The 27,982-nt window shown below is 39.5% G+C and overlaps 1 protein-coding gene across 2 annotated transcripts in view; it reads left to right on the forward strand.

Moving 5' to 3' along the window:
* Clvs1 (clavesin 1) overlaps positions 1–27,982 on the forward strand; it is a 179,253-nt gene that overhangs the window by 53,869 nt on the left and 97,402 nt on the right. For both annotated transcript variants that reach the window (XM_029476174.1, XM_021161296.2), the window contains exon 3: positions 26,448–26,622. In XM_029476174.1, coding sequence (XP_029332034.1) covers positions 26,448–26,622 — 175 coding nt within the window. The remainder of the gene's footprint in view (positions 1–26,447; positions 26,623–27,982) is intronic.

Raw genomic sequence — 27,982 nt, forward strand, 5'->3', positions numbered from 1 at the left:
TTTAGAGGTGTGTTCCTCCCTCTCCCTTCCCTCCCTCTCTTTTTCCCCCTCTCCCCTTCCTTTCCTCCCTCCTCCTCTCCCTCCCTCCCTCCCTCCTTCTTTTCCTCCTCCTTCATCCTCTCTCTTTCCTCTTCTCTCTCTGTCTCTCTCTCTGTCTCTTCTCGTCTCTCTCTCTGTCTTTCTCTCTCTCCCTCCCCCTCCCCCCATCTCCATATTTATTCCCATCTGCTTCAGGAGAATGCCTCTTTAATTATGGGTGAATAAGGCACCAATCTATGAGTATAGCAGAGTGTCGTTGGGAATCTCTTTTGATATTGAGGGTTTTGATCCAGTTGGACTTGGTTTTCATGCAGGGAGATAAATATGGATCTATTTGTATTTGTCTACAGCAGACATTCACTTTGACAAGCACCATTTGTTGAAGATGCTTTTTTATCCAAAGTGTATTTCTGGCTTCTTTATTTAAAAAAAAGTCAGGTGTCCTTATATGTGTGGACTTAGGTCTGGGTCTTCAATTTTATTTCATGTCTGTTTTATGCTAATACAATGTGGTTTTTATCATTGCACTGTGTAGTACAATGTGAAATTAGGGATAGTGATAGCTCAAGCAGTTCTTTTATTATTCAGGATTGTTATGGCTATCCTGGATTTCTTGTGTTTCTATATGAAGTTGAGACTTTTCCTTTCAAGGTCTGTGAAGAACTGTGTTGAAATTTTAATAGGGGAATTGCATTGACTTTATGTATTACTTTTAGTAGCCATTTTTACTATACTAATCTTACTAGTCCATGAATGTGGGAGATCTTTCCATCTTCTGATTCCTTCTTTAATTTCTTTCTTCAAAGAGTTGAAATTTTTATCAGACAAGAATTTTGCTTTCTTGGTTATAGTTACCCCCAAGGTATTTTACATTATCTGAGGCTATTGTGAAAGGTATTATTTTTCTGATTTCTTTCTCAGTTAGTTTGTCTTTGGAATAGTGACTAGTGATTTTTGTGGGTTTATCTTGTATTCATCCACTTTGCTGAAAATGTTTATCAGCTCTAGGAACTCCCTGGTGGAATTTTAAAGGTGACTTGTGTACACTATCATATTATCTGGAAATAAAGATCCATTGAATTATTTCTTTCCATTTATATCCCCTTGATTTCCTTCAGTTGTCTTACTGTTTTAGCTAGAACTTCAAGTACTGTATTGCATAGATATGGAGAGAGTGGACAGCCTTGTCTTGTTCCTGATTTTTGTAGAATAGTTTTGAGTTTCTCTCCAGTTAATTTGATGTTGGCTATGGGTTGCTCCAAATTGCTTTTATTATGTAAGGTATGTTCCAGGTATCTCTAATCTCTCCAGAACTTTTATAATGAAGGAGTGTTGGATTTTATGGAAGGTTTTTCCTGCATCTAATGAGATGCTTATTTATGTGCTTTGTCTTGTTTGTCAGTTGGGTTGTATGATACTTTACAATGACTGATCTTCATATACTAAACCAGTACTGAATCTCTGTCAGGAAGCCTACTTGATTATGGTGGGTGATCTTCTTGATGTGTTCTTGGATTTGGTTTCTAAATACTTTTGCATCTATGTTCATAAGAGAATTTTGTTTTCGCCAGGTGTGGCCTGTGAATTATTAGGGGGTGCCTGCTTGAGTTGGGGGGTTAGAATAAAGGAACAAGTAGGTTAAGGGAGGTTAGGAGGAGATGATCTTTGAGAACTACAAAAGATGTGGACCAACAAGGGTATCATTATTATGATGTAGATACTGTAATACAGCCACAAACATACAAATACACAAATCATAAAGAAGGACAATGAATTCCACTGTAAGAGAATCAAGATGCAATTCTAAAAGGTATCTAAGAATCTAAGAAGCACAGAGGAAAATAAAAAAAAAGGGAAAACTGAGAAGTGATAACCAGAAAAATAAAACAGAAAACCATAAGTAAAATGACAAGGAAGCACAAATATGCCAATATTTATGTTAAATGTCAGTAGTCTAATGCACTCATTAAAAAATGAAGATTTTTTCACGGGCTGGCAAGATGGCTTAGAGGGTAAGAGCACTGACTGCTCTTCCAAAGCTCCTGAGTTCGATTCCCAGCAATCTCACAACCACCGTAATGAGATCTGATGCCCTCTTCTGGTGTGTCTGAAAACAGCAACAGTGTACTTATTTAATAAATAAATCTTTAAAAAAAAAAAAAAAAGCCAGGTGTGGTGACTCACGCCTTTAATCCCCGCACTCGGGAGGCAGAGGCAGGCAGATTTCTGAATTTGAGGCCAGCCTGGTCTACAAAGTGAGTTCCAGGACAGCCAGGGCTATAGAGAGAAACCCTGTCTCGAAAAACAAAACAAAACAACAACAACAGCAAAAGATGGAGATTTCTCAGTGAATTTTTAAAATGACCTAATATTTTGGTTATAAGAAATTCTCTTGAAATTCAGTCATACTGGTATATTTAAAGAGAAAAGATGAAAAATATGTCATATGAAGATGATTAAAAATTTTTAAATGGCTAAATTAAGATAAATTAGATGAAAGAAAAGGATATTACTGTAAACAAAAGAGAGGTTTCATAATTACAGAAGGATTAATCTATTGGATTATTAATAATTTCAATAGCCTAAGTGTGTGCAAACTGAATAAGCATCTCAGGATACACAAAGCAAAGATTCATAAGCTTAGAGATGTGGATACATCTATAGCTATACGTGGGGATTTCAAAGTCTCTTCCCAGGCAATGCTACAGGTGCGCATGGGACTCCGAACCTCACCGGTATCCAAGGTCTCATTAACAAATGTAACAGGGAACATCTTCCCAACAACGGCATGATACACAGTTCACACATGTATTTTATTTCTAATTACAATATAATTTATATCACTTCTTCCCCATCAGTCGAACTAGAACTGTGTTTCCAATTTTCCCCTAAAATTCATTAATTTTCTTCGTATATAATAAATATATAAGTAGAACTTGCTGAGTCTGTTTAGCATTGCTTGTATGTATGTTCTTAAGGATGACCACTTGGTATTAGAAAACCTATTTCCAAATGTTTATGGGACATTCATCAAGAAAGACTATATGTATGGGCATAAAGTAAGGCTTAACAAACTAAAACCTTATATTGTGTGAGTGTGCTCTTTCACCATGGTATAACTGAACTACAAATAAGTTGAAAGATAATAAAGAAAAAGTTGAAAACATAGAAATTAAGCAACATATTTGTAAGTAGTCCCCAGATCAAAGGGTCAAACTCAAAGAAAATTTAAAAAGTTGCATTCATCCAATAAAAATGAAACAAGACTGTATCTGGTAAGGGGAAAGAGAGTTTCATCTGTTTTTAGGAAAGAAGGTATCCATGGGCAGTTTCAGTATAGGTTCTGATGGGAGGGTTGAGGTTAAGAACAGAGCTAGGAGGAGCCTTTTTCCTGTTCTCTGTCTTCAGGCAATATGGAATTCTATTTATAAAAGGTGGCCAAAGTGACTTATCAATTAAATGTATGCTTCCTAGTACATAGTTCTTATGTGACAATTTTGTTTTATAATACTAGGCAATTTATACCTATTATTCCTGCAATGTGTCAGTGTTTGGATGTGTTCCCCAAAAGGCATGTCCTAGAAATTGAACCCCAATATACCTGTGTTAAAAAATGGGCTTTAATGAGGGATCATTAGTCCTTGAGGGAAAATGGGCAGCCGAACTGGATTAATGACATTATCTACGGAGCTTGCTTGATACAAAAAGAGAACTTCACCTATCTCTCGCATAGCCCATCTACTGTCTTCTCTCTCTCTCTCTCTCTCTCTCTCTCTCTCTCTCTCTCTTTCTTTTACTTTTCCCCATGATTTGAGATATCAAGAAGGCCCTTACCAGAGTCTAGTCACTGTAGAATTAAGGTAATGTCCTTAGTTTGTTGTCTTTGAAGAGGAAGCAGACTAGAAAGGGAACCAGATGGGAGGAGGTTGACGAAAGGCAGAATGAAGAGATGAGTGCACTAGCCATGTTTCCCATTCTGTAACAGAACACCTGATAGAAGCAATTTCAGGAAGGAAGGATTTGTTGGCTCATAGTTTGGAGGAGAGTCCACGATGGAGGAGGGGGAGCCATGGCAGAGTTCCAGTTGGTGGGAGAAATTGGCTGGGACTCTTTCCTTTTGGATGAAGCAGAAAGCAGAAAGAGGGAAATTCCAGATCTCAGCTGCTTATCTTTCAAATTTAGATCAACAATCTAGCCTAGGTGGTGGTGCCACCAACATTCAGAGTGAATCTTGTTTCCCAGTTTTCTCTGGAAAAGCCCTCATAGACACATTCAAAGGCACACCTAACTAATACACTAAGCATTTTAAACTTACTCAAGTTGTCAATGACCCTTGACAAAGCAGAGACTCAAGAAGGCAGCATGGCCATTTAGGGGCAAGAATCAAGGAATGGTGTTCATGCAATCCAGAAGGGAGCTATAGGAAGGCTGAAGAACAAGAATCCATAGGTATTTGCCTATGTCTTTTCATGACTCGCCCAGGATGACATTTGGAAGGATGTAGCAGCTTAAACCATTTCTAGATGAAGCCAGTTTTCCCATGTTGTAAAATACGAAAATGTGGAAGAGAGTGATCCATGTTCTGATTCTTAGGAAATCTATGACTAGGCTGGAATTGTCTGGCTAATTTTGGATATTTGTGAAAATAAAGGATAGTATAAGTTATATCTTAAAAAGAAAGAAAGAAAAGAAAATAGACTGTATCCACAAACACAAATAATGCAAAACACTCCTAAGAGAGGGCTGGGGATGTGGCACCTTATACAAGTGCTTGCTGCCAAGCCAGAGGACCTGAGTTAAAATCCCCAGAATTCAAGCAAACCAAAGCCAGATGTAGCCCCACATATGCACCAGTAATCCCAGCACTGAGGAGTCAGCAGCAGGAGGATTGCTTGGGCTTATGGTCATTAGACTAGCTCTAGCTTTAGTGAAAGAGCGTGCCTCAAAGGAATACAGTAGAGTGTGACACTTGACTTCCTCCTCTGACCTCCATGTGTGCAGGAGAACATGCACACACATGTCCTAATATCACACATATGCACATGCAGGCACTGCTGAGAGTCAACCAGCACAATATACTAATGGAAAAATGAGGAAGGATGCAAAGACAAGATTCTAAGTTCCCTCAAGAAAGTAAAGGGGAGAATGGAGTGAAAATAAACCCATGAAAGCAGAAGAGTTATAACAATGAAGAAAACCTCTTGAAATGAAAAGAAGTACAGATAAACCAACACAAAGAGGCAGCTTTAGAAGTTGATGAAATCGGAGTTGGAGAGATGGCTGGGCCATTAAGAGCACTAGCTGTTCTCCCAGGTGACTGAGATTTGATTTCCAACATCTACATCGTGGTTCACAACCAATAATAATTCTAGTTCCAGGGGATCTAGTGTTCTCTTCTGACCCCCAAGGGCAACAGACATGCAATGATGCACAGACATACATGAAGGCAAAACACTCAAACACATAAAATAAAAATAAATGCCACTATAGAGTGTAAGTAAAGATGTCAGTGAGAGAACACTGTTCGTCTATCAGAGGGTCTCAAATAAAATATATTAGGCTGAGGATACAGCTCAGTGTCAGACGCTCCCATCTCTACTTTGAGGACACAGCTCCAAAAAGAAGGAAGGGCAGAGCCAGTGATACATACTGGTGAAAGTGCAACAGAACCAGGGTACATACAGGGAGCTGGAAAATGCTCTCTCAGCTTGGCACTTTCTTAAATGTAACAAACATACAACTATTATAAGGCACAAAAGTTTTACTCTTGAACACACAGCTCAGATAAATTATAACCTATACTTACATTAACCCTGTGTACAATCGGTCAGTTTTGTCTGTAACAATCCCAAATTAAATCATTTCAGTCCCTGTCTATAGGTTTAATGATTCAGCAATAAAAGGAACAATGTTATTACACATGCACCAGCTTGGATGGAATTTAGGAAACAATGCTGACTGCAAGGAAAAGTCAATCTGGAAAGGTTTAATGACATTATTTATATGATATGTCAAGGATAATACCACTTTAGAAATGAAGAACAGCTTAGTAATTACCAGGCTTTATGGGACATAGTATAGATCTGGCAAGTGAATACAAGACGAAGTACAGCTTCATCTTGTACCGGTTGATGCTAAGCTTTGATGCTGCCTTTGACTTTGTTGGTTACAGTTCTTGTACCAATTCCCCACTAGTTGGGGTAGGCAATGAATTCAAATGCTGACATATCACCATCTATACCGAAAACATTTGTCCAGAAAGACTCAACCTGAACAGGTGTTAGCCTCCAGAACCCACTCTAGTTCAAGATGAACAAGCTCAGGAACATCAAGGGAAAACAAGAAGACAATCCAAGCAGAACACACTATGGGGAATATATTGAAAAGGTTGTGCTAGGCAGGGTTTTTGTTCAACTTCCCTTTAGCTGTATCCACACAGCTATGTAGATGCTCATGCAGCATACATCAAGCAGCTCTACAAAATGTTGACAATTTTTTGAATAAAATGCTAACTGTGTTGTTGTACTGTCCTTTCAACTTTTCTGTTTGCCTGCACATTTTCTTAATAAAAAAGTTGGCAAGAATAAACCTTGCTGTCTGCCTAGGGATGATATGATCTTTGCTGTCCCTTCCCATAGCGATATTCAGACGCTGAAGTTCAAATCGTGGCTCTGATATTTATTAGCTGTGTCCTCTGGGTCTTAGCTTTTCTCATGTATAAAGATGAAAGCTTTAGAAGAGCTCTAAAATTCTGTATATCTTAAGGTCACCGGAGAAATTGATTTGAAATCCTTGGGTAACCCATTCACATTATGAATAGCCCTTTGTGACAGTACATTCTTGCTTCCAATCTGTATCTTTCAAATAGTAATTTAATAACTTCCTTCTTTTCAACCCAAAAAGCAAAGGAGGAAGATGAGCAAGTCTTCTTCGAATGCTTGAGAATCAGTCTTCCCTCCCTGCTGCCTGCTTCTCTCCTGAGTCAGTTGTTCACACCCAGCCACATCAATGTGGCATCTCAATTCTGTATGCCAGCCCCATTTGCCTTTTCACTGGCCACGGTCAGCCATATTTTATTTTCCACCATATCTTTTCCAAAGTGTGTCAGACCAAAGTCTGGTTGATCCTAGCTAATTTACTTCCTTTGCTCTGAACTGCCCACTATAAGTTCTCTATTTATAGGTTCATATTTGTTTATGATTCCACGAATCCTAATTTGTTTTTTTTTTCCAAAGCATGATTGTGCAGACTTACACTGAAGAATGTGTTGAGTCTGTATGACAGTAATACTAGAGCCACAGATATTAAAGCCAATGGGAAACAATGGCATAGTATTTACACATGGCCCAAGTCCATCCTTGAAGGTCTTTAAACCATCTCTTAACTGATTATAATACCTAGTGCATGTAAATAGATGACTATTGTATTGTTTAGGGAGCCATGGCAGAACAGGGACAGTTTATTCTCAGTGCCATCCTGTTTGTACTCGTGTGTTCTTATATTCACTCCAGTTGGTGGTTGTGAGCTAATGAAATGGGGTGTGTGGAGCATGGGGTACATGGTACTGGTACATAGAAGGTAATTGTTAGATATTGTCCTTGATCTTTCTTTTAAGGCCCAGCTAAGTGAAGTGAAGTTCACTCAGGATAAAGGTATATCTTGTGCGTATATACTCACTATCTTCTGAGATGGCTGTGCTCTAACATGGTACTTTGCACACTGAAAGAAAAGACCCTGTGTATTTTGTTTCAAAAGTAACCTGGAGAGCAATAGCACTTCTTGGTGGTGGTTTTGCATTAGGTGGAAATAAGAAATATATGCATTGTCTCTTCAAGGTATCTAGTGTGGAACATCAAAATTCTTCCAATGATTCTTGAAAAAGTCTGTGACTTTTTCTTAAATATTAATGCTACAGTTGAGTTTCTCTCAGAGCACCATTCTGGATCCCAGTGATGACCACTAAGTTAGCAAGGCATATGCAGATGAGGAGAAGTGAGTGTGTCCATTTAATGAATGAGGGATAGTACAGGAAAGGCTTGACCCATGTGATGTCCACCTGGCCCTTTATTTCATTCATGTAATCCTAAACTACTCTAGTCAACCAATTTACTCAAAGTATATTCTCTGAAGCTCAAAGAAACTTCGCCTTTTCCTGTCTCAGAGACTCATTTAACTGATGATCTGGGATCTAAACAAGGCTCATTAACACAAACAAATACAACCAATCTTCCTTGGTGTCAGTCCCTGGGGAAAGCTGTTCTGTGTTAATGGCAGACAGAACAACCCAGTCTCTACTGTCTACAGTCTATGAGGGATGCTTTGATGTCACCCGCAGAAAAGAGAACTTCTTTGTCTCAGCCTAGGCCAATTTAGGGATATTTATTCATAAGACTTGTGCCATGGACTCGTCTATTTGATATTAACTTATTGTTCTCTAAAAGAAAAATTATTCACCAGACATTTGTTAAGTGTGGTAAAAACAACAACAACAACAACACACAAAACTACTGCAGTGGGGATCAAGGCTATTATAATAGGAGAGAAAGGTTAAATTTGACTCTAAAAACAAGAAGAGCAAGTGAGCATTTGTACACAGCAGTACAGTGGAAGAATAAATGAACATTTACTAAGAAGAAGTTAGTTAGGAGTTCAAAGATGGAACGAAGGAGAACAGGAATTCAATTATCTATCCACAATGGAAGATTCTCAGGGAATAGCTTTTCAGAATTCTTCATAAAAACTGGTGTTGGAATCAGAGATCACAGGCATAAAGGGGCATCAAGGTGGGATAACTGGTAAATAGAGTGTGAATTCCTGAGTGTAGAAGCCTCCTTAAGAAAATGAAAATTTTCTCAAGACTTACAATGTGATGAGAGTCAGTACTAAGAAAAGAAGAATGTCCTTAAGGGGTGGGCAGAAAGAGAAGAAATGGTCTTGATTCCATGCATTGTTCAGCCTCCTCTTTCAGTTACTATTTCTTCCCTGAATTGTTGTCTGAGACTCAGGAACACCAGACACTAGGCGCCGACGTCATGATCCTTGTTCCAGTTGAGCAATGAATTGTTTCTTATAGTTCCATTGAGTTTATCTGAAACTGGACTTCATAGTGTTATCTAAGATAAAAGTGGGCTGACATTTGGGATCTTTTACTGGTTTTATTGTACTTTGCAGGTTATTATTCATTCCTGACTTCAGCCAAACAAATGCTGGGTACATTCCCAGTATTGTGAAAATCATCAGTGTCCTTTCTCTCTGTGTACAGTAGCAGATGGACCCGAAGTGGGGAAGAAAGGGGAGAGGAAGACAAGGGAGGGGAGAGGAGGAGAGGGAAGGGGAGGGGAGGGAAGCAGAGAGAAGGGGAGTCCAGCTCCTTTTAAAAGTCACTGTAATCATACATTTTTAACTGCTTTATTATATTTTAATTGCAAATCTATTCTGTAAGAACCAATCTTAGTCATGATCCCCAACCTCTGTACTTCCCCAGTCCTTGAGATTTCTATAGTCAGCGATTACTTAGATCATTTATATGTTGTCTCAGGATGCAGAGAGTTATACAGGGGTTGGAGCAATCAATGACTCCTGAATGCAGAAGAGAGACAGAAAAATCTAGTGTGCTCTCTTGGGAATGGACTGTGTGAACAGTTAGGGAATGTATCATTGTGGCTGGATAAACAGATAATTATTTGTCAATGTAAGCATTCACGTATTAAAGCAGGAAAGAAAATTTAAGATAGACTTTTCCGAGGCAGAACATTAACGTTGTCCCTCTTTGGATACTAAACTAGTTATCTTCTAATGTAGGTCCCAAGTTTTTAGTGGTTTCCAGTTGTTATCAATCTCTGATTTTGTAACATGAAGGGATCCAATTTCTTCTATGGAAAAATCCCAAATTGAAAGATACACCTTGTCTTTTTATGAGAATTTAAGATGTAGGTGTACTTATATGCACATGCAATACATTTCCCAAGTTCTGTTTTGCTATTCAGGGTGTGAACTATTTGGAACCTGTTTTGAAGATAAGACAAATGTTGCTGTGTCTTCACAATGTCTCCTACAGAGTAAATGGCAGTAACAAATAAGAACTAGTGGCTCTAGTTGCTTAGAGAACTTTGAAGTGATAGTCTATGATGTAATTAAAGAAACCAATGTTGTCTTTAACCACTCCTATAATATAAGTTCCCAGAGAGGCATCAAAGTTTCCATGGGAAAGTTCCCTGTGGACAAAAGGAGCCCCTCTTCAGTTATGCTGCTTACTTTCTGTTGATAGGTGAGGTGCATTGCCCTATGTCCATTATTTTATATTAGAATTTTGATATTAACATTTAAACATTCTCCTCACCCCCGCTCTTTCTGACTTATAAAAAGACAGGGAAGAAAGCAGGGCCACACAACTCCCAACTCACTGGTTCATGAGACAGTGCAGAGAACCCATATGGTCAACAGTGAGTAGAAGACACCCAAATCTTTCACGATATCTACTGACCTCCTCCACACATGCAACCCTCCCCCCGCACACACAAGAAAGTTAACTGATGAACAAATAGTATACATTTAAAAAATCAAATTGTCACTTTTATTTAATTTGTTTGGCTCAACTGTGTGTAGGGGGTACCTAGGGCTCCTTTTTATGGTAAACCTAAGATCTCCATATGTCTGCCATAATGTAAATACGCAGATCATCTGTGTTTCTGTGTGCCAATTTACTCTCGTAGTTACAGTATTCTGGGCTCTACCCATTTACTGTCTTTCCAGTTTTAAAAAAAATAGCTTCCATTCCTGAAGCGATGGTGGAGTTTGCTGAACACTTTTTTCCTCTGGCCTATGAAAGTACATGCAGTTTGGCTTCAGGGGACAGCCAAGCCATGGGTGACAGTTGTTATTGTGGAACCTTAAGCATAAGAGATGGTCAAGACAAAGAATTCCTTCATTAGATTTGTTTTCTGGCACTGTAACTTGGAAACAGTGTACTCAGTGAGCCACATCGCTCTGAGTCTGCGAGCTGTAAGGTCACACACATCTCGAGGTGTCACTGAGGAGTGTGGTGTCACTGAGGAGTGGCAGCAGGGAGAAAATGGCAACTTAGAAAGCAGCACACAGGTTGCATTCATTATGAAGACTGTGAGGCTAGGCCATGATGTAAGGATAGTAATACTCTCTTGTGGCTTCTCTGTGCTGTCTCATGAACACATCGATTGCTGTTGGTTCCGAGGCTTGTGATTAAGGAGGCCAGATGCCTTAAAAAGGAGACATGACAAACTGACTTTGTAAACTTTATTCAGATGGCAGAGTCTCTAAGTTCAGAGCCTATTTATTCTTACTGGGGGAATTACTCACAGTTTGGAGGGCTCAGATATTTAGTTATAGACAACTAATTTTAGAGCCTGAGTTTCTCTTGATTTTTGGATCGTGTGACTCTTCCAGAATGTATTGATCTCTTTACTGAGGACAAAACTGTGGAGATTCGTTTTCAGTAGGGAATTTTCTGAATCAATTAAAATACTGAGATGGGATACAATAGACTCTCAGCTCATTACTGGTGTGCCTTCCATGACAGTCTGTATTATAGGTCATTTTTCTAGTGTACTATATAACTTGAGTTGCCTTGCACGCTATTTTTAGAATTGGTTACTTGAGAAGCTATTTCCTGATTGCTGATTGCAAGCAACTGCCAAGTGTCATCAAGAGGGAAGGGTCTCAGAGTGCAGAATCACGCGAAGCACCGTGGTACCATCGACAAGTCTTGGCCTCACAAGCCTTCTCGCTCGCTCGTTATCGCGTCTCTTAGCTTGAAAGTGACTTTATGGTTCTGAGTCAGATCAACTCAGGAAAAAGAGTATGCTGCTTTAAGGAATGACCATAAACACAGTACTAGATCTGTACATGAACGCTGAATTCCACCAGTGCCTACACAGGCGGTGATGTTTGTGACCCTGCTCTGGTGAATATGATACTAGCTGTCTATCTAAAGCTCAGTAAAGATTTGTGGAATATCAGTGAAGAAGTACGTGAACATGATGGTGGTGGTGCTAGTGGTGGTGGTGGCTATGGTGGTGGTGGTGTGTGTGTGTATGAGAGAGAGTCAGAGAGACAGAGAGAGACACACAGAGACACGCAAAGACTGACAGAACTCTCTACTGTGAGATCACTCACAGTGATTGTACAGGAAGGCCAAGGAACTTGGAAAGTGGCCCTGTGCTTTTGGATAATAAATGTAGGAAAGTCTTCAGCTGAGAAGCTCTAGTTGGAGGCAGAGTAGCCAGAGCAGAAGAACTAAACGCAGTGCTTATTTAACTATATTAAGTGCTCATTTGCATTCTTGACATCCTTCCCAATTCTTACTTTTATGATATTTCTCATCCAGGGAGTTACCAAAATAGACAAGCATGAAATCAATGTTGCATCCCACTTCAGTATGGATAGAATGCTCACTTCCATGGAAGCTTTTATTTTTTATTTATTTATTTTTTAATTCTCTCTGCTTAATGAATATTGCTGAGTGAGGTCACCCCATCCTTGGTTTCATTTCGGGTGTCATGACGGGGCCTTTGGGGGGACTAGCTCTTTTTCGTCAAACAAAATATTTTGACACACCAGCCTTCTTGTGTATAAAAATGTACAAAGCATTAACTGTTCTATTGTATTGGTTCCTCAGTGACCTCCCACCCAAACCTTGTGAGAATGTAAGTACAGTCATTTTAATCACAATCAAACTCAAGCCAAGTACGGTGGCACTGAGCTACTGAGAGACTGATGTAAGAGGATCTCCTGAATAAAAAGGTTTGAGAACCGCCAAGTGACTTAAGGAAAAGAAAAAAAAAAGACTTGTAAAAAGAAAACAAGCGATGCACACCAGAAAGGCCTGCTTCCTTTCTCCTGCTTGTGCCCCTGGCGCTCAGTAGTACATCACTCTCTGGTAATCTGACCCAGGATCAGAAAAACAATAGAAGGGCATGCATCAGGCGCCAGTGACACACAAGGAAGGCAGTGACCTAGGAGAATGCAGCTGCTGCATTGAATGAGTCCCGCGTGGGATGGCTCTGTCTGCAATGTCTTGAAATACGTGAGCATGCTGCTCGCCTTGCCTTCCTTCCTTCCGTCACTAGCAATTATTTATTGAGCTTCCGCTGTGTGAGAGAACTGGCGATTGCTTAGGACTTAGAGGGAAATACACAAGGCTTCCAACTCCGCTAGAGCTCATGGAGCAGCTCGCCAGGCAGGGATGCTTATGGTACAATAAATCATTTCCCTTGAAGACAGTGCCGACTTACAGTGGCTTTCATCTCCTGTGACAGGAATGCCACCTGGTCACATTAATGCTAAAGTACCATAGTGTGCTGCAGCCGTTCTACTCACTTCCTGCCTTCTGGAGCCCCTCTCGTCCTCGGCAGTACTGCCATGCATCCCTCTGCATGGACAGTCCTGAGGACTGTCTTGGTGGTTTATTTTATTTTATTTTATTTTATTTTATTTTATTTTAATTAATCGTTCCATTTGTCTACATCTCAAATGATATCTCACTTCCTGGTTGGCCCCCCCCAACCCCCCAACCCCCTCATCCCACATCTGCCCTCTCCTCCTTCCTCTTTTCCTCTGAGGATGTTGTTCTCCACCCATCCACCCTCTCCTGCCCCACTGCTCTAGCATCCCCCCTACGCTGGGGCAGCAAACTTCCACAGGACCAAGGGCCTCCCCTCCCATTTATGTCAGACAAGTCCATCGTCTACTACATATATATCCCTCCAGGTACACTCGTTGGTTAATGGTCTAGTCCCTGAGATCACTGGGTGGTCTGACCAGCTGATTTTGTTCTTCCTGTGGGGTTGCAATCCCCCTCAGCTCTTCCAGTCTTTCTGCCAACTCCCTCACTGGGGTCCCTGGGCTCAGTATGATAGTTGGCTGAGAGCATCAACATCTGTATTGGTTGATTGCTAGACAAACCTCCCAAGGAACAGCTACACCAGGTTCCTGTCAGCAAGCACCTGTTGGCAACAGCAACAGCATCAGGTTTGGTGTCTGCAGACAAGATGGATCCCCAGGTAGGGCAGTCCCCAGATGGCTCTTCCTTCAGTCTCTGCTCCATTGTTTTGTCCCTGTTCATCCTTTGGACAGGAACACATCTTGGTGTTTCTTACATCTCCCATTTCCTGTAGTTCTTGTGAGGCAGTCTCCTCCTAACTAGGCTTGTCTCTAGACCCTGCTCCTATCCAAACCCCAGCTGACCATCTGGGTCTCTGTGTGCCCAGCTGCCAGCATTGCCCTTCTCCTTATCACTCACTAAGGACAGTCCCAGAAGGCAGAATGCAGGTGGATCTGAACACACTTCTGGCTCACTTTTAATAAGTGTTTGCCTCATGCCACAGAACTATGTTGTTACAAAGAACAAGGTTTTAACTGGATGCTTGTTCATATAGCTCTTTCTGCCCTTGGCTTTTCAAGTCCAGTGTCTAATCCTTCCCATTCTTCCTGGACCGATTAAAGAATTTCTGAAAACTCTCAGTCTGAAGTGAAGTCTTCTTACCCCAAGCAGATTGTAAACCACTAATACTTCCGGTCTGATCCCATATTTCCTCATGCAAGATTAAAAGTCATCAGAGCACCAGTATCTTCCAAGCGGGAGCCAGCCACTCTATGTTGTTCTCATGTGCTAGGGCATTGGGTGGAGTGCTCTTTCCTCAGAGATGCAGCTAAGTAAGACCGCTCAAGAGTAGCAACCATGACTCGAATCTGAATCCATCAAACTCCAAACATCCTTTAATGACCTTGTTACCCTCCATGCCCAAAGGTTTTCTGATCCTTTATACAGATTGAGTTTTTCCAGTTTTATCAAATACTGCTTTGGTTTGGGCCTTTTTGGGTATTATAGGTAGGTTTTACTTGTATGTTATGGTTTATATAAAACAGATCTTGTGTTTTATGGGTTTAGTGTTTGTTCTTTTGGTGTGTCTGTGTGTGCATCCGTATGAATGTTTCTTCTTCCTTTTTAAAGGCTTCTGGTTTGTTTGGTTTGTTTTTGTTGTTTTCCTGTTTATTTCTTAAAGAGAGATGGAGAAAGGGCATGGAGTTGGGTTGGTAGGAAGGTAGTGAGGATCAGGGAGCAGTTAAGTGAAGGAAAACCATAGTGAGAATGGATGGCATGGAAAACGGTTTTATATGAGGTAAAAGACATTGACTATTCGTGCACTGAACTATTGAATAAGAAGGCTGATGCACTCATTATGCAGTGGACAGACTGCTAAAGTAAGTGGGCAAATGCACTCATTTCTAGGAAATTCTAGGAAGGGTGAGAAGATCCAATGTGACACAATACTGTGTCTTTATTTATTCAACCTGGTCTTCATTTAAACCAAAGGGGCATCAACTATAAGTGAAGTTATTGTGCATGACATGCATGGGCATACCCACCCACCCACACAATTTATATCACTGTTCTGCACACAAATGCAAAGAAGGAAACAGCAGGTTAGAATCACAGTGCTTCATTTCAAATGCTTCTGAGTGGCAGGTATGAAAACTGTGCTTTCTGCTGTCTGTAAGGAGGCAGAGCCTGCCAGGGTGCTCTGCAGAAACTTCTTATGCCCTGCTTTGCATCAGTGAAGAAGCAATTTCTTTACCATTTTCTTTCTTTTTTTTTTTTTTTTTTTTTTTTTTTAGCAGAGTTTTTTTTTTATTTTGCTCAGTATCATTTTATGCCATTTTATGTAAAACTTTAAAAATTAAAACTTTCATTTGTCTTCGTTTGGATTATTGCTGTGAAGAGACACCATGACCAAGCCAATTCTTATAAAGACAAGCATTTAATTGGGGCTGGCTTACAATTTCAGAGATTTAGTCCATTATCATCAAGGTGGGAAGCATGGCAGCATGCAGGCAGACATAGTGCTAGAGAAGGAGCTGAGAGTTCTACATCTTGATCTGAAGGCATCCAGGAGGCCTCAAAGCCCACATGTGGAGTGACACACTTCCTAATAGTGCCACTCCCTATGGCTAAGCACTCAAACACATGAATCTATGAGGGAATTTCTTTTCAAACAACTATAGTATTGAGAATTTCATACTTGAATACTGTGATTATGTAATTACTATCTTTCCCTCTTAACTTCTTGGTCCTCTTCCTCTCTTCCAAATTTATGGCCTTTTAAATAACTGTGTTGCACATGCATACTTTTTTCTTTTCTTTTTTTTTTTTAAAGATTTATTTATTTATTGTATGTAAATACACTGTAGCTGTCTTCAGACATACCAGAAGAGGGCGTCAGATCTCATTTTGGGTGGTTGTGAACCACCATGTGGTTGCTGGGATTTGAACTCTGGACCTTCGGAAGAGCAGTCGGGTGCTCTTACCCACTGAGCCATCTCACCAGCCCACTTTTTTCTCTTTTTATTGAGCTCATTTAGTGTTGCCCTGTGTATGTATGTTTAGAGATGACTACTATGGATTGGATAATCCATCATGAGGTTTGTGTCTGGAGAAGATTGAGTCTCCTGTCAATAGCCATTGACTGCTTGTAGCTCTTCATTTAGGACTGACCTTATGAAATCTTCCCCATCTACAACAGCACGGTAACTGGTGGTGTCATTATTCTGGTCTTGTTTAGGGAACCACAGTGTTGAGATTTTGTGAAAGCACTATCCCTGTCATTCCATTCTCCAATTTCTATCCTACTAGACTTCATGTATGTAGTTTTACATTGAGGTCTTTGATCCACTTGGACTTGAGTTTTGTGCAGGGTGATAAATATGGATCTATTTGCATTATTCAATAACTGGCCCAAATTAAGACCCATCCCATCAGCAAGAACCAAGCGCTGACACTCTTAATGGTACTGTTATGTTTGCAGATAGAAGCCTAGCATAACTGTCCCCTGTAGGCTCCACCCAGCAGCATATGGAAACAGATGTAGAGATTCATAACCAAACATTAGAGTCTTGAGGAAGCACTGGGGTAAGGATTTCAGGACAGGGACTCTACAGAAAGACAAACAGAATCAACTAACTTGGATATTTGAGGGCTCCCAGAGACTGAACTACCAACCAAAGAACAGGCATGTTCTGGATCTAGGCCCCCTGCACATATGTAGCAGATGTGCAGCTAGGTTTTCATGCAGAACCCCCAACAACTGGAGTGGGGACTGTCCCTGAATCTGTTGCCTGCCTGTGAATCCCATTCCCATAACTGTGCTGCCTTGTCTGGCCTCAGTGGGAGAGGATGTACCTAGTCCTGCAGTGATTTGATGTGCTGCAGGTGGGGGATGTGAGATAGCAAAGCAGATGCCTCTCCCTTCTCAGAATAGGAGCAGGGATAAGGGAGATGACTGTGTGAAGAGGCATTGGAAGTAAGAGGGATGTAAAGTGAATTAAAAAAAGAAACAAAGAAATGGGGAAAATGCTTGGTTTTTTGTTGTTGTTGTTGTTTGTTTGCTTGCTTATTTTTGACTTCCTTATAACAGTCAGGAGTTATAGGTATGTGATTGTACTTCTAGGTTTTTTTTATTCAATCCCAGTGATCCACCTGTTTGCCTTTATGCCAATGACATACGTCAGCTTCTAGTATTGCTCTGTAATACAGCTTGAAATAAGGGATGGTGATCTCTCCAGGTGTTTCTTTATTGTACAGAACTGTTTTAGCTGTCCTCAAGTTTTTGTTTGTTCTTTCAAGATCTGCGAAGTATTGTATTGGAACATCGGTGGGGAATGTGTTGAGTCATAGACTACTTTTTGATAGATGACTATGTCATACTGATCTTTACCGATTAGTGGACATGGGACATTTTTCTATTTTCTGATATATCTTCTTTGCTTTTCTTCTTCAAAGACTTGATATTTTAATTATACAAGTCTTTCAGTTGCTTGATTCAAGTTACCACGAGGTATTATCTATTATTTGTAGCTATTGTGAAGGTTGTTGTTTCCTTGACTTCTTTCTCAGCCCCTTTGCCATTTGTTTATAAGAGGGCTACTGATTTTTTTGAGTTGATCTCTTGTCCAGGCATTTCACTAAAGATGTTTATCAGTTATAGGAATTCCTTGGTAGAATTTTTGAGGTCTCTTATGTATACTACCACATTATCTGCAAATGACAATACTTTGACTTCTTCCTTCCCGATTTGACTCCCCTTGATCTCCTTTAGTTGTCTTTTTGTTTGTTTGTTTGTCTATTTTTTTCTCGAGGCAGGGTTTCTCTGTGTAGCCCTGGCTGTCCTGGAACTCACTCTGTAGACCAGGCTGGCCTCGAACTTAGAAATTCGCCTGTCTCTGCCTCCCGAGTGCTGGGATTAAAGGCGTGCACCACCACGCCCGGCACCTTTAGTTGTCTTATTCCTCTAGATAACACTTCAAATACTATACTGAATAGATATGGGGAGAGTGGACAGTCTTGTCTTGTTCCTAGTTTTTGTAAAATTGCTTTGAGTTTCTCTATGTTTAATTTGATGTTGGCTATAGGCCTACTATAAATTGCCTTTATTGTGTTTAGGTATATTCCTTGTATCCCTGATCTCTCCAAGACTTTTATCATGAAAGGATGTTGGGTTTTGTCAAAGTCTTCTTCAGCATCCAATGAGATGATCATGTGTGCTTTTTCTTTCAGTTTGTTTATATGATGGATTGCATTAACACATTGTTATTTCTTAAATCATTCTTGCATTTCTGGGATAAGGCCTATTTATCATGGTAGATGATCTTTGATTTGCAAGTATTTTATTGAGTATTTTTACATCTATGTTCAGGAAGGGAATTGGTTTGTAATTTTCTTTGTTGAATCTTTGTGTGATTTGGGTATTATGGTGACTGTGACTTCATAAAGTGAATTTGGCAAAGTTTTGTCTATATCTATTTTGTGGGATAGTTTGAAGAATATTTGTATTAACTCTTCTTTGAAAATCTGGTATAATTCTGTGCTAAAGCCAACTGCCCCTGGTTTTTTTTGTTTTTTGTTGTTTTGTTTTGTTTTTGGTTGAGAGATCTTTAATAATACCTTGTATTTTCTTGGGTATTATAGGTGGATTTAAATTGTTTATATGAATTTAACTTTGGTAAGTTTTATCTATCAACAAAATTGTCCATTTCTTTTAGATTTTTCATTGAATGGAGTACTGGTTTTTGAAGTATGAGCTAATCATTTTCTGGATTTCCTTAGTGTCTATTGCTATGTCTCCCTTTGTTTTTTATTTTGTTAATTTGCATATTTTCTCTGTGTCTTTTAGTTAGCTTGGAAAATGATTTAGATACACTTTTTTTTTCTAGAAAAAAAACACCAACTCTTTGTTTCACTAACTTTTTCTGTTCTTCTCTTTGTTTCTATTTTATTGATTTCAGCATTTGACTATTTGCTATAGTCTACTCATCTTGGATGTGTTTGCTTCTTTTTGTTCTAGACCTTTCAGGTGCGCTGTTAAGTTGCTAGTATGAGATCTTTTACAACTTCTTTACAAAGGCACCTAGTGCTGTGAACTTTCCTCTTAGCATAGCTTTCATCATATCCCATAAGGGTAGGTATGTTATGCATTCATTTTCATTGAGTTTTAGGAAGTCTTTAATTTCCATCTTTATTTCTGCCTTGACCCAGTAGTCATTCAGTATACCGTTGTTCAGTTTCCATGACTTTGTAGTCTTTCTGTTGTTTCTGTCATTGTTGCAATCCAGCTTTAATCTGCGATGGTCTGATAGGATGCAGCAGGATTTTGGAGAATGGCCCATAAATTACCAAGAAGAAGGTATAGTCTTTTGTGTCTGGGTGGAATGTTTTGTAGATATCTGCTAGGTCCAGTTGGCTCATAACATCTCTTAACTTAATTATTTTTCTGTTTAGCTTTTGTCTTGGTGACTTGTCCACTGGTGAGAGTAGAGTATTAAAGACTCCCACTATTAATATGTGAGATTCAATGTGTGGTTTAAGCTTTAGTAATGTTTCTTTTACAAATGTGGGTATCCTTGCATTTGGGACATAGATGTTGAGAAGTGAGACATCATCTTGGTGGAGTTTTCCTTTGATGAATATAAATTATCTCTCCTCATTTCTTTTCATTAATTTTGTTTTGAAATCTATTTTGTTAGATATTAGAATAGTTCTATCAGCTTGCTTCAAGGGTGCATTTGCTTGGGAAATCTTTTTCCAACCTTTTACTCTGAGGTAATATCTATGTTTGATGTTGAGGTATGCTTCTTGTATGCAGCAGAAGATTGGATCTTGTTTTCAGATCCTTTCTGTTAGTCTGAGTCTTTTTATTGGGAGTTGCATCCATTGATATTGAGAGATATAAATGACCAATGATTGCTAAGTCCTGCTATTTTGTTATATTTATTGATAGTGTGTGTGTGTGTGTGTGTGTGTGTGTGTGTGTGTGTGTGTTTCATTCTTTGGGTTATGTACTGGTATGAGATTATATATTAATTTATTGTCTGTGCTTTCTTGGGTATAGTAAACCATCTTGGGTTGTACTTTTATTTCTAGTACATTCTGTAAGGCTGAATTTGTTGATAGATATGTTTAAACTTGACTTTATTATGGAATATCTTGTTTTCTCCATGTATGGTGACTGTAAGTTTTGTTGTGTATAGTACTCTGGACTGGCATCAGTGGTCTTTTAGAGTCCAGGCCCTTCTGTCTTTTAGATTTTACATTGAAAAGTTGGGCCTAATTCTAATAGATCCATCTTTATATGTTACTTGGCACTTTTCTCTTTCAGCATGCAATATTCTTTCTTCTCTAGTGTTTGGATTATTATGTGGTAAGTGGAATTTCTTTTCTAGTCCAATCTATTCAGTGTCCTATAAGCTTCTTGAGCCTTTATAACATGTCATTTAGTTAGAATATTTTTCTTCTATGATTTTGTTAAAAATATTTTCTGGGTCTTTGAGCTGGCCATGTTCTCCATCTTCTATTTCTATTGTTTCTATGCTGGTCTTTTCATATTTTCATGGATATTTTATGACAGAATTTTTTCAATTTAGCATTTTCTTTGACTGAAGCATCTCCTTTATCTATTGTGTCTTCAGCACCTAAAATTCTTTCTTCCACTCCTTTTACTTGGTTTGCATTGCTTGTTTCTCTAATTCCTGCCCACTTACCCAGAGTTTTCATTTTCAGAATTCCCTCAGTTTGTAGTTTCTTTATTGCTTCAACTTCCATTTTCATATCTTGAATGGTCTTATTCATTTCCTTCAATTGTTTGTTTGTTTTCTTGGCTTCCTTGATATTCTTTATGGGATTTATTAATTTCCTCCAATCTTTGGATTGTCTTTCCCTCGGTATCTTTAATGGATTTATTAATTTTCTCTTTATGTTCCTCTAACATCTTTACAAAGTTGGCTTTAATGTTGTTTACTTGTGATTTAGTTACGTGTTCAGGGCTTGCTGTAGTAAGATGGCTGTCCTCTGGTGGTGAAATATTGACCTGATTGCTGTTCATTAGGTTGTTACACTGATATTTAGTCATTTGGATTTGGGTTGGTTATAGGTCTTGGTGCTGATGTCTCTGGTTGTCTTTGTTGGATGAGTGTTTTCTTCCTTGACTTCTGTTTCTTCCCTTGTCTTCTGGCTGGAGTGACCTGTGATTGAGTAGAGGGCATCTGCCCACATTGGGAGTTAGACTTCTAATGGTCTGTAATGCCTCTGGTCCAGCAGGGGCTTGCTGTCAAAGTTGGGTGATGTACTTGGTTAGAGGTCCTCTAAGATTCAGAATGTTGGCCAGGCTTCTGGTGTGGTAGGAGTTTTCTGCCTGGATTTCAGGGAATTGGCCTGGTCCCTAAAGTTTGGGATGTTAGCCTGGCATCTGGTAGAGTAGGAGACTTCCATCAAGTGTAGGCCAAAATGTGGTGATGAAGAGCAGAGGGGCAGATGGAGTTATGCTGAGTGTTCATGGGTGGGATGGGGAGTGATTTTATCTGGGGTTCATGGCTTTGGCCTGCCCTCCAGTGAGGTAAAAGTGACCTTTAAAATTCTTAAGGAAAACCTTCATATTTAATCACATTGGTAAATATTAGAATTGACATGAGAGCTTTAACTACTAATATTAATGACATCTTACTACAATGGAAAAATTACTACAGGAATATGCACTGTGGATATAAAAATGGCTGAGAACTGTAACATTCTTCTCAAGAACAAGTATTATTTATAATCTCATCATGCTCCTATCCTACATGGTCATCTACTCAAATATGACCTGTTTTTCTTATATAGTACAAGCCTTGGGTTTCAAGTCTTAGAATGAAGTCAAGACAAATGAGTCAGTTCTTAAAAGTTAAACACCAGCTGGGTGGTGTTGGTGCACGCCTTTAATCCCAGCACTTGGGAGGCAGAGGCAGGTGGATTTCTGAGTTCGAGGCCAACCTGGTCTACAAAGTGAGTTCCAGGCCAGCCAGGGCTACACAGAGGAACCCTGTTTCGAAAACCAAAAAAAAAAAAAAAAAAAAAAAAAAAAAAAAAAAAAAAAAAAGGTAACTCCTAGTTTACACCATTTTGTTTCCTACTTGCATTAGATTTTAAAACCATTAAAGGGTCATGTTAAATAACAATAAAACTATAAATACAAGACAAACTTAATCTATATTAATAGTCTCTAGGTAGTCTCAGTAGGATGATGAAAGTTACGCTAAAATCCACTGCAAGTCCTGGTTAATAAAAATCCTCACGGGAAAATTCCAGGTTTCCCTTTTTAGGATAATTTCTTACTTTTCATTGGCAATTTGCAGTCCACATGGTGCTTTCACATGAAGTTAAAGAATCTCACACTAAATTCTGAAATTACAAAAGCTATGCAAATTATAGAGAGAATGGATGAGATGTAAATACCCCCTTTCATCTGTTATCTCATTCTGAGACACATGCTAAGATAGTCTAATCTAATTGTGACTGCAGGCAAAGTGTAGTCTTTTCCCTCCCGATTATTAGAGTTGAACAGCCCACGTCTACATCAGTTCATCTGGTGAAGACTCTGAAAACAGCGTCTGTCCTTCCAACCACAATTGGCCTTAGGTTGAATTGTCAGTGACCACTTTGGTTTGTCTAGACACTGTGTTAAAGCATGTAGACTCATGGCAACAGACTGCAAGGTACAGCAGGTCTATTTAATTAAAAAATGTAATATTTGCAAAAATTTTTGAGTTACAAATTATGGTGAAGATGCCACAGAGACTTACTTGTTGTTCTGCATGAAACTGATTTATCAGGATAAACATCTGAAATTAGTCTATGGTATTTGTCACAACAAAATAAAGTAAGCTACTAATAGTCACTATGTTCCATACATACTTCCAGTCTTCTCGGATATTTTAAAAATTCTGTCTGAGGCTCTCATTCAAGAAACTGTGTTACATTTAGCTGTCCCTGAGATTCCTTCCTTTAAACTATGACAATTGTTCAGAATTCCTCTGTGTTTTGACATAGTTCACAACTGTGAGAAAAAGTGGTCATCTGTTTTGGGGAATGTCCTTCAAGTGAAATGTGTTTAGTGTTTGCCTCACTATTGCTCTGACAATATGATGTGGAGGGAGGACATGTAGAAATAAAGCACCATTTTAAACATCATAGCAAGAAAATACCCTCCATGGTTTCTCCCTAGCGATATCACCTTTGGTCCCCTGGCTCTGGCTGTGTCCCCAGCTTTTCCTACTGAGGGGTGACTCTTCTTCCTACTCTACCCTTTGGAGGGTGTCAACATGCTCAGCCAGTATTTATGGAGTGGGAAGTTACACTCCAAATCTTTCAGAGTGGATTACCTACATAAGTTATTTCGTTTAATTGCTATTTTAATTTTCAAATAGCCAGGAGTGTTTCACAAATGAAGCATATTACCAAAAGGAAAGAGGAAGGGAGTGGGGGGGGGATTTACATGAGGAAGTCAAAGATGCAGGAAATGAAGGATATTATTTCCGCAAAAGATAAGCAGCAAGGCTTCCGTACCAATGAACCCTCATAAAACTTTTTCATCTGGCCTCTCTCTGCCCAGCAGTTCTTCCAGGAAAGTGAAGCACTTAATGTAAGGTTTGCTTATGCTTCACCGCGTTGGCTCCCGGCGGGTTGCACTTGCGCACCTGCCCAGGAGCTATCTTTGAATCTGTGAATGAAACACACATACACACACACACACACACACACACACACACACACACACACACACACACACACACTAGCTTATTTTTTAAATGCCTTGGGTACCTCACACACACACACACACACACACACACACTAGCTTATTTTTTAAATTCCTTGGGTACCTCAAAGGCTGGGCACTCCTAAACCTTCCCTTGCTACCTCAGGCCCAATCGGGGAAGTGGTCAGTGGCCACGTTCCTAAAGTCTTTCGTGGCTGGTTGGCTTTATTTTCTGCCACTTCTGCATCCCACCCTTCTACCCCAAGTCATGGAGATTCTGTCCTGTCCTCTCTATGTCCTTGCCCATGCAACACTAAGTGTGCCGCCTTGTGTCCAACCATTAGCCCTTGGTATCTTTATTGATCAATCAAAAATCAGTGGGGAGTACAAGGATCTACAGTGTCTAGACATGCAGATTCCTGATTGAATCAAAGCCTTAGAATCATTTTCCAACAACCTGAACATTTGGAAGGGAAACCGAGTCTAAGCTTCCTTTACTTTATTTCTCGTGGATCAACTCATGGGTGTAACATTTTTCTTCCTGCTGATGTCTGCTCTAAATTCTGGTTTAGAGGTTTCTAGACAGAATTCCAAGTGCTTCCCTGACCCCATACCTCAGGTCTAATCTAAGTAGGTACACTGAGGGAAGGAACTTTTTAGCTTGTTAATAGGGAAAGAGAACTTGAGATGAATAGCAGAAACAGAGTAAGCTGTTCCTTTTTTATTTTTATTTAGGCCTCTCTTCTGTCCTAAAAGACTTCATTCTCTATTACTTGTGTTACTCATTCAAAGTCTGTTCACTCAAGGTTTATCCCAAACCATTGTCTCTTCATAGACTCTTTCCAAACTGAGGAAGTGGTATCAATCCCTCATATCAACATATAAAGCACATTTCTAGTCCCCTCCAACTATTATCTTTAAAAGTAGAGACAGGGCATACTAATTTATAGCTGCAAGCATGAACTAGAACTCTGAGCTTATAATCGGTGTATACAAAGTCACCGGTCTCCTATTCAATCATGGATACACAAACTCTAGTCTGAAGACATTATGGTTAGGGCTTTAAAACAGACTGATTGATCATCTTAGGAATCCAGCCCTTAGACAGTGAGTTCATATAGCAAAGTTTCTGATTTTAATGAAAGCTTGAAGGAAGTCCTAGAATATATATACACTTGACATCCAGGCTTACATCTTCCAGCTCATCAAAGACCCTGATTATGAAACTCTTGCAACACATTAGATCGGCAGTTAGATCTAACAGTTACATCATTTGCAAGTGTTTCTGTTATCATTTCCTCGTGTCAAAAAACTATAGAAATGAAAGTCAGCCAGTGACTTGGATCAGTGATATGGAGGCTTATGCATAACCCTGGAGAACTATCGTCCTAGTTTGTATTCAAGTCTTCCTGTTGTCATAGTTACTGATGTACTCAAAGTGATTTCCTATTTGAATCACAACCTGTAGACCTTCAGTGAAAATAAGCTGTTTTTCCTTTCTTTCTTCCTTCCTTCCTGTCTTTCTTTCTTTCTTTCTTTCTTTCTTTCTTTCTTTCTTTCTTTCTTTCTTTCTTTCTTTCTTTCTTTCTTCCTTCCTTTCTTCCTTCCTTCCTTCCTTCCTTCCTTCCTGTCTTTCTTTCTTTCTTTCTTTCTTTCTTTCTTTCTTTCTTTCTTTCTTTCTTTCTTTCTTTCTCTCACCCATGAATCAGATCTAAAATCATAGCAACAATAGCATAGGCATTTTTACATTCTCTGCAAGGTTCTAGCATAGAAAAGGAATAAAATATATTTAATCCAAATAAGGATCCATGACTGGGGGTTCACTCCATTTGTTCAATAAAGATTCATTGAGTGCCTGGGTACTGGAGATATTACCTCAGTTTGTAGTACAGCCTCTGCCCTGTGGATATCAGAGTCTGTTTTTGTTTGCTTTTGTTGTTGTTATTGTTTTTTGTGAGTGAGTGTGTGTGTGTGTGCTCGAGAGAGAGCGAGAGCTCCAGATATCTTTCCACAAGGTGTGTACAGTGATGCAGAGGGAGCAGAATATAGAGAGCCATAGAATGCAAAAGAGTAACATCTCATTAAATCGAAGGTACTGTTGTGATCAAATTAAAGGAAGCACCCATCCTGGCCATCTTAAAGCATTGTTTTTGGATGTTCAGAAATAGTACTGTCATTCATTCTGCTTTGAGAACCTTAGTATTACTCCTCATGGAGGATTCATGGGGCAGCAGGGTGGGGCAGCAGAGACGCTGCACACAGTGTGCCATCTCTCAGCTGTGGAGATTCACATTCTCCTTTCTGTTCTGGCTGCAGGAACTCCTTCACAGACATCCTCCGTGCCATTCTCCTGTCCTTGGAAGTCCTGATTGAAGATCCCGAGCTCCAGATAAATGGTTTCATTTTAATTATAGACTGGAGCAACTTTTCCTTCAAGCAAGCATCTAAGCTGACACCCTCGATCCTGAAACTGGCCATTGAAGGGCTGCAGGTACGTTCAAAAACTATGCAATGCAGATGGACCTGACTGTACTTTTGCCTGGTTATTGCAACCAAAGTCTTATCTGTCCTTTGGAGTGGAATAAGGGAACTCGAGTAAAACTCACCCATGCGTGCTCTATATTTTCACTTCAGCCTGAGCTTAAATGTTTGCTGTTTTTTCTTCATTAGCCTTCATTGTTATTAACAATATTAAATTGCTGTTACTCCAGGCACAAATTACCTGCCAGAGCAATAATGACTCAAGTCTGGAGATGTTTGGCTAAGTCCTAGAGTTCACAAAATGACAACTGGGAAGCACCTGCTTCATATTTTTTCCTACAATGGGGGCTGGGTCTCTAGGAGCATTTTTGAGCCCCAGTAATGCACTCTTTGGATCTTTACTTCCCAAGGCGCGCTATGCTGAAGAATTCGTATGAAAGTAGATTGCTTGCCTGTGAACAAAGGCAATCGATGAAGCTCAGCAGGCAGTTGCCAAAACAGGTCCTTTGAAGAAGAGATTTTTTTGTGTTTAGGGCAATTTTCAAGGACCTTCTGCAGCCCTCTCATCTCCCAGAGCAGTGGGTCTTTTAAGGGTCAGTGGTTCTGTGAAAAGTAGCTAACTCAGAAATGTTGCTTGGTACCCTGAGGTGACACATGTTCAAATACAGAATTAAAGGCATGCTTTGAAGTCATTAAAAAATCAACATAGGTAAAGCTCACCTCGCTTCTTAATCTGATAGAAAGATTTACTCAAGGGGGTGACCAGTTCCTTAATGTGTAGCCACACACCAAAACATGGACAGTGAATACTCATGTTCTTCTGAACTCGAGTCCCACTGCCCACAATATCTGCGTTCCACAAGGAGCTACGAATGGTTCCATTTCTTAAGCTGTGGCTTGTTCTCTCACAGGCCTCTGAGGAACATATGCCTATTGAATGGATATTATGACATCAACATGATTTCCTTTTTCTCAGAGGAGTAGAGCTGACATTTCAGAAGAGAAACATCCCATTCACATGGTCCCAGGAACATTGAGCTGTCCTTGTGCTTTGTGGGCACAGCTTAGTTGCTTTTGTATGAAGAGATCGCTCAGCTTAAACTAACAGACTCCATGTTCTTGACCATCAGTTCCTTGCCTATAACACCATTCCTTATCTCTTCTCTTTTCAGTACTTGAATACAGCTATACAGCTTATTTCTCTAACCTTTTGTTAAGAGACATTTTAAGATTCTCATGCTCATAATTAGGTTGATCATTATTTCTAGGAATTTCTTCACAGGTTTCTATATTTTCTTTTTTAAAGGATGATTTTTAAATATGAAAGTTGCTATGAATTAGCTTATAATATATATTTTTCCAGAAAAAAA

Source organism: Mus caroli, chromosome 4, assembly GCF_900094665.2.
Source record: "Mus caroli chromosome 4, CAROLI_EIJ_v1.1, whole genome shotgun sequence".
NCBI classification, from domain to species: Eukaryota; Metazoa; Chordata; class Mammalia; order Rodentia; family Muridae; genus Mus; species Mus caroli.